This window comes from Trichechus manatus, unplaced genomic scaffold (genome assembly GCF_000243295.1).
Source record: "Trichechus manatus latirostris isolate Lorelei unplaced genomic scaffold, TriManLat1.0 scaffold00114, whole genome shotgun sequence".
Lineage (NCBI taxonomy): Eukaryota > Metazoa > Chordata > Mammalia > Sirenia > Trichechidae > Trichechus > Trichechus manatus.
In genome coordinates, this window is record NW_004444050.1 from 715,835 (window position 1) to 723,315 (window position 7,481).

General features: G+C 42.4%; 1 protein-coding gene across 3 annotated transcripts in view; it reads right to left on the reverse strand.

The window, feature by feature from the left end:
* The window catches only part of VPS41 (VPS41 subunit of HOPS complex), a 282,612-nt gene extending 277,127 nt beyond the window's left edge, over nt 1-5,485 (reverse strand). Inside the window, exon 1 of one of the 3 annotated variants that reach the window (XM_023738305.1) lies at nt 5,367-5,485. In XM_023738305.1, the coding sequence (XP_023594073.1) occupies nt 5,367-5,387 (21 nt within the window). In that variant the 5' untranslated portion in view covers nt 5,388-5,485. Of the gene's footprint in view, nt 1-4,890; nt 5,129-5,366 lie in introns of those variants that run through there. The other 2 variants (XM_023738307.1, XM_004383951.3) reach the window with 2 other exon arrangements.
* Between the last annotated feature and the right edge of the window lie 1,996 nt (nt 5,486-7,481).

Consider the following 7,481-nt stretch of genomic DNA (forward strand, 5'->3'; position numbering starts at 1 on the left):
TGCCCTGACAGGGAACACAACAGAGTCCCAGATGGAGCAGGAGAAAGGTGGGGTGCAGAACTCAAATTCTAGTAAGAAGATCAGACTTAATGGTCTGACTGAGACTGGAGGAACCCCAGAAATCATGGCCCCTGGATTCTCTATCAGCCCAGAACTAAAACAATTTCCGAGGCAAACTCTTCAGGCAGGGATTGGACTGGACTGTGGGACATAAAGTGATACTCGTGAGGATTGTGCCTCTTAGCTCAAGTAGATACAAGTGACTAAATGGGCAGCTTCTCTCCAGAGATGAGATGGGAAGGCAGAGAGGGTTAGGAGCTGGTTGATTGGACACCGGGAATTAGGGGTGGAAAGGAGGGGTATGCTGTCACAGTATGGGGAGGGCAATTAGGGTCACATAAATTTTTGAACAGGAGACTAATTTGAAACGTAAACTTCATTTAAACTACAGCAATAAAAAAATTTTAAATAAAGAATGTAGGAAAGGTGATACACATGACATTTGACTGATCAATAACTTTCAAATTTTTCAAGTAAAACAGTTTAACACAAATTATGCCAGTACCAGTGGGCAAAAAGTCGACCCTGACTCATGACAATCCCATGTGTGTTGGAGTAGAACTGTGCACCATAGGATTTTCAATGGCTGATTTTTTTCAGAAGTAGATCGCAAGGCCTTTCTTCCAAGGCACCTCTGGATGGACTTGAACCTCCAACCTTTTGGTTAACAGCTGGGTACATTAACCCAGAGACTATAGCATAAATTATACTGACCCTAACTTACACATACATACACACACTTGTTGCCTTTGAGTTGATTCTGACTCATAGGGACCCTATAGGACAGAGTAGAATTCCCCCATAGGTTTTCCGAGGAGCGGCTGGTGGATCTGAACTGCTGACCTTTCGGTTAGCAGCCGATTTCTTAACCACTGCACCAGCAAGGCTAATTTACAATTTGACAACTCAGAAGACTATTCTCCCCTAATAAACCATTTAAATATTTATAGTAAGCAGTTAGTACATGTAAATAATTAGCCTTGTGAAAAATACAGACGTGAGTAAGCTCTCATCCTCATTCCTGAGGACCCAGCAATCTAGCAGGAGAGAGATGACAAACACCCAAGTAACCAGACTTGAAGTCAAATGTTATCCCTAAGAATGGTATGAACAAATACTGTTGGGCATCTGTGATTATGAAGGTCAACTATGTATCATTTTGAACCTAGGTAAAACTGCTGGTTAGAAGATCTCCAGGCATAATGCAAGGTATTAGTTCTTTCTGTAAACTATATAATATACACTTGTATGAAGTTATTCTTGTGAACCACCTTTACCATACTCAGCAAAGGCAAGGATTTCTTAATGACTTAAAAAAAATTATTTTATTCATTGCCAATTTTAGTTTGAAAATCTGTAAACTGTTTTGTATTACATTAACTCACTCAGTGCAGATCTCATTATTTTGGTTCTTCCTAAAATTGAGCGGGGCGGGGGAAGCAATCATCAAAGAATACCATGCTCAGGAAAGTTAATGAAGGTTTAGTTTTGTCTTCTTTAACATTACACTCATTGTGGAGGGTTGTACATCTTGGAGAGTGTACTCATTTACAGTACATGGTGCCAACTAACAAAAAGCTTTCCTTGCCTTAACCTGTAAAGTGCCATGCTAGTTAATTTACTATACATCTCAATTCCTAAAACATTCAGGAAAAAAAAATTGTCATGATTTTCTAAAAGATTCCAGATGGCAGAATAAAACAATTAGCAAATTCATTTACTCCAATTTTATGCACTTTTAGCCTTCAAAAAATTGTATGATTGAGGCCTCCTACCTTGGTCAGGAGCCCTGGTGGCACAGTGGTTAAGAGATCGGCTGCTAACCAAACGGTTAGCGGTTTGAATCCACCAGCTGCACTCTGGAAACCCTACAGGGCAGTTCTACTCTTTCTCATAGGGTCAGTATAAGTGGGAATTAACTTGACGGCAATGGTTTCGTTTGTTTTTATCTTGGTCAAGGAGCTCTGGTGGTGCAGCGGTTAAGAGCTATGGCTGCTAACCAAAAGGTCAGCAGTTTGAATCCACCAGCCGCTCCTTGGAAACCCTATGAGGCAGTTCTACTCTGCTCTATAGGGTTGCTATGAGTCGGAATCAACTCAACGGCACACAACAACACTGTGAAATGCAAAATACATAAATCAAGCAGAATGAGAAAAGTCTAACCACTTTTCTCTATAAAGGACAGATAATACAAGTCAAAATATTTACTAGCTTTCTTTAAAAAAAAAAAAGGACAACAATATATGTGTTTGCTTTTTCTGCTGCTGACAACAGACTACAGGTCTTTTTGACCAAGCTGGGGAGACAGATGCTCGATCCAAACAAATAAAAACCCACTGCCAATCAAGTCAGTTCCGACTCCTAGTGACCGCATGTGTGTGACAGTAAAACTGTGCCCCACAGGGGTTTTCTGGCTGTGATCTTCACAGGAGCTGGTTGCCAGGGCTGCCTGGTGGGTTCAAACCGACAACTTTTAGGTTGGTAGACTAGTGCAAACCGTTTGTGCCATCCAGGGACCTTGCAAACACACGCTGACTGTTAAAGAGTCAAAGGCAGAATAATGACTTCGAGGAAAGTTGTTAAGGCGATAAGGGCTAATTATATTTCATAAAGTAGAAAATGATTTAGATGCAGGTTTTTAAGCATTCTTAAAAAGGCAGAATGTTCTAGTAAAAATCATGAGCTTTAGAGATGGAAACTAGAGGTTTATTACGGAGGTGAACCTGAGGAGGTTACCTAAGTTCTCCGAATTTCGGTTTGCTTATCTGCAACACCCAGTCATTCAACACGTATTTTTATAAAGTGCCGGACACTATTCTATGTGTCCAGCATACTGCACTGAACAAATCCTTGCCATCATGGAGCTTGCACTCTACCGAAGACAATAAACAATTAAAAAAAAAAAAAAGTCAGATGGTGATAAGCCCTACCGAGAAAAATAACACAGGAAGAAGGTTTCAAAAAGAAGTCAGGGAAGGACTCACTCGAAAGCATAATGCTAGAACAAAGACTGAAAGGAAGTGAGAGAGAGAGCCTGGTAACATCTGGGGTCCCAATAGGGAACAGCATGAGCAATGGCCCCAAAGTAGGAACATGCCTGGCTTGTTGCAGGAACAGTAAGAAAGCCAGAGCAGCTAATGCAGAGTGATGGGGAGAAGGGGGAGAGGGAAGGTATTGGGAAATGAGGTCAGAGACAGAGGGCAGAGGGCGGGGGGACAACTCCTTCTGCAGGGCAACTAGGCTGTAAGGCCTCTGGCTTTTCCTCAGCATGAGTTGAAAAGCTACTAGAAGGTTTAGAGCACAGGAAGTGCTTGGCCTGACATATGTATCAGTACAAACAATGATTTCACAGGATTCTTTTGTAAGAACTAAATGCAATGTGAAAAAGCTATTTACACTGGAAAGTGCTGTTCAAATATGAGCATTCTTACTGTATCACTGACTTTCTAAATGTCTCTTTACATCAGACAGCTTTGCCAAACTTATCTTCAGCACAAAACAGTAAAAAATGCTAAGAGCAACTCTTTCCACTGCAATTACCCTATATCTAAGAACCTAAAGAACTTGTGTTGTTTTTAAATTAAACCACAAAACAATTATATTTCAACATGAAATGAAGACAAACGGTGTAAAAACCAATCTCACTGCTAATATCAAACCCAGCAATGATGAGAGCATTTTCTTCTGAAGTGCTCAAAACTGTTAGGTGGGTGACTCTCCTGTTACCACAATGACCCGTACTCACTGCTGTCGAGTTGACTGCAACTCATAATAACCCTATAGGACAGAGTAGAACTGCCCCACAGGGTTTCCAAGGCTACAATTTTTACAAAAGCACACTGACACAACCTTCTCCTGTGGAGCAGCTGGTGAGTCGAACCACCGACCTTTTGATGAGCAGCCGAGAGCTTAACCACTACACCACCAGGGATCTTTTCACAATGACCAACCAAGCCAAATTTCTATCAAATGCCTTAATTATTGGCACATATAAAATGCATATTAGGCAACCCAAACCCACTGCTGTCTAGTCGATTCCGACTCATAGCGACCCCACAGGGTTTCCAAGGCTGTAAATCTCTTCAGAAGCAGACTGCCACATCTTTCTCCCTAGGAGCCACTGATGGTTTGAACCGCCAACCTTTCGGTTAGCAGTCGCTCACTGTAACCACTGCATCACCAGGGATCCATATATTAGGCAAAGTTTCATTATTTAAACGAAATATGTTGCAAACAGTACAAATTAAATTATTGAACTAGGTCAACTTCTCTTATTATGATACCAAACAGCTAACCATCACTTTGTAGAGGAAATTATGGCAACTGACAATGCTGTTAATTTGTGAGGAAGAACAGTGCCAAACTGAAATGACACTGGAAATGAAAATGTAAGGTATTTCCCCACGCTCTGGCCTTGGTCTGCTTCTTTTTTGTCTTCTTCATTTTAATTTTACTTGGTCATTTAATCTAATCTGTGGCTACCACTGTCACCTATATAAAAATATTTCATATTCCCATCACTAATTTCTCTCCCCAACTCTAGTGCCACACTGCCAGTTGTTGGCTGAGCATTGACATCTGATGTCTTGCCAGCAACAAATCATCCCATCTAACTTTTATTAAGCCCAACAGTTCTAAGCACTTCAACTACACTTGAATTAACTCATTCGACCTTAAATCACCCTCTGAGGACGTACTATTATTATCTCTAGTCTATATTTAAGAGTTAAATAACTAGCCCAAAGTCACATATAAGAAAGGGAACCAGCAATGAACTTAGGCATTTCTGCTGCAGAACTAACGCACTGCTGCACCCCAGTAGTGATTTACCTTTGTGCTTAAATCCAGATACAGAACAGAATTCATCATCTACTCTCCTTGCGCCCTGCAGATCAGCTCTTCCTGTCCTACTTAGAGTGGAGAGCAACTTAAATTTCAGTCACCTAGACTCAAAACTCATCTCTTATACCTCTCTCTCACTGGCAGTCAAGTCAGTCTCTGGCGCGGCCCAACCTGCTTTCACACCAAAATCTCACTGAGCACAGGCCACAGAGACTGCGCCAATGGAAACGTCGCCCACGAACGCCGGGGGTGTGTCGGTGTGCTTTCCCCGATGCCCTCCCAGAAGCCGGGATCCTACCCTGCCTCTCCGATGCCCGAAATGAACTTTCGCCGCCCCGCCCCAACGTGGGCCTGCCTCGCTCTCCAGCAGCTCTGCATCTTTACACGCAATGGTCCAAGCCCCCAACCACCTCACCCTCGTCGCCCCTTCCCTGTTGCCTTGAACTAGTAGTTGTAGACTTTACCTGCTCCTCTGCTTCCGCCATGGTGCAGCCGGGGAGTCACATGACAGACTCGGAAGTGAGAGAAAACAAGTCACTGGGGCCCATGGCCTGCTGGGAAATGTAGTTTTAGCCGCGTCTGAGCCTGGAGGTCTTTTCTAACAGGTAGACCTATTGGGACTCATTTCTGGTTCTGGCTTTCCTAGCTCAAGGGAGTTCTGCTTTGGAGAATCTGAACACAGCCATTGTTAATGCTATTATCTGTTTTATTGTTGTTCTTCTTTCTGTGATTATTATCATATTTATTAAGCACTTACTACGTGTTAGGGCCTGGGTTTATACCTTTATATGAATTATCTCATTTAATCCTCCCAGGAATCCCTACTATTATCACCATTTATAGGCGAGAACACTGTGGCTCAGAGGTCACACAGCCTGTAAGTGGCAGAGCTAGGATCAGAAGTTGGCTCTCGTCTCCACGGCAATAGGTTTAAGTTTTTCGGTTTTAATGCCTAATGAAGGTGCCCTGGTGGCACAGTGGTTAAGTACTTGGCTGTTAACCAAAGGGTAGGCGGTGAAGATTTAAAGCCTTAGGAACCCCAGGGAGCAGTTCTACTCTGTTCTGTAGGGTTGCTACAAGTCTAAATTGACTTAACAGCAACGTGTTTTTTCTTTTTGTTTTGTTTTGTTTAATGCATAACGCGACTTAGTCTAAAAGTTTTCTTGCCTTTTTTTAAAGTACTATATTAAGTGCATATAAAGCAATCTGTGCAGTAGACAGTCAATGAGAAACTCGTACTCCAACAAATACTTATTTACTTCCACTGCTTGCTACTTCAAGGTGACATCTTATCCTGGAATCCGGGCATTAAAATTAAAAATTGAAAAAAAAAATCTGTTATTTAATTAAATTATTTGTTAAAAGTTTGTTGAGCATATTCTATAGGTAAATATAGGCAAAACAAAATATAAATTTGTCCTTGGTTAAATACATGTTAGTGGAAAAATCCATAAAACCACTGTATTACTTTCATCCTTTAGAATGCCTGATCCTCTCGCCATGCTTCTGAGTATTATGAGCTCTCTTTCATAATCCTCAGGAGTATGCAGAATCTTGTCCAAAGACAGGCTTTTTTTTCCTCTCTCCACTCATCTCCAGTAGCTGGTAACTAGCGATTGTTGTTGTTGCTGGTTGTTGCTATCTAGTCGATTCCAACTCATGGTTATTCTGACCCATGATGACCTCATGTGTGTGCAGAGGAGGGCATAGCAAATGGCAACGTGTAGTGGGTACCTCTGTACACGTTTTGATTCCCTATGCTGCACTGACTCTGACTTACTAGGAAGTTATGGACTTGGTAAACTCATGATTCCTCAAAGGCCCAGAAGCTGAGGTGACTTCAGTCACCTCTGAGATGCTGGTTTTCTCCCCAAGGCCTATACAGCCTTAACTTCATCCTCTTTCTCCACACCTCGGTAAGGTCCCTCTTCCAGTTGGCTCATCACTCAGATAGCCACAGGAAATGAAAAGAGACCAACCCCAAGGCATTAGATATCCATAGCCAAGTAGCCAATGCCCTAAGTATAGGCCTTTCCAGTCCAAGAGTTTCTAAGATCTTTTCTCTCAAGGCAGCCAGGACCAACCATTACTCATGATGGACTCCAAGTCCCAGAAATACCCTATACAGACCCAAGCATCTGTAGATGCCCTTAGTACAGTCTCCACATAGAAATAAGCCTAACTTCTCTACTTTTCTGACTTCCTCTCAAACTATAATCTATCCTTCCTCCATTATCAGCTAGACCTGCACGTAAACCTCTAAGACTACGTTGTTGTTAGCTGCCATCGAGTTGGCCCCCAACCCATGGTGGCCCATGCACAACAAAACAAAATGCTGCCCGGTCCTGTGCCATCTCCATGATTGATTACAGATCAGACCATTGTGATCCATAGGGTTTTCATTGGCTGATTTCTGGACGTAGATCACCAGGCCTTTCTTCCTAGTCTGTCTTAGTCTGGAAGCACCACTGAAACGTATTCAGCATTATAGCAACAGACAAGCAGTGGTGGGTGCACATGAGGTGCATTGGCCAGGAATCAAACCTGGGTCTCCTGCATGGAAGGGGCAAATTCTACCA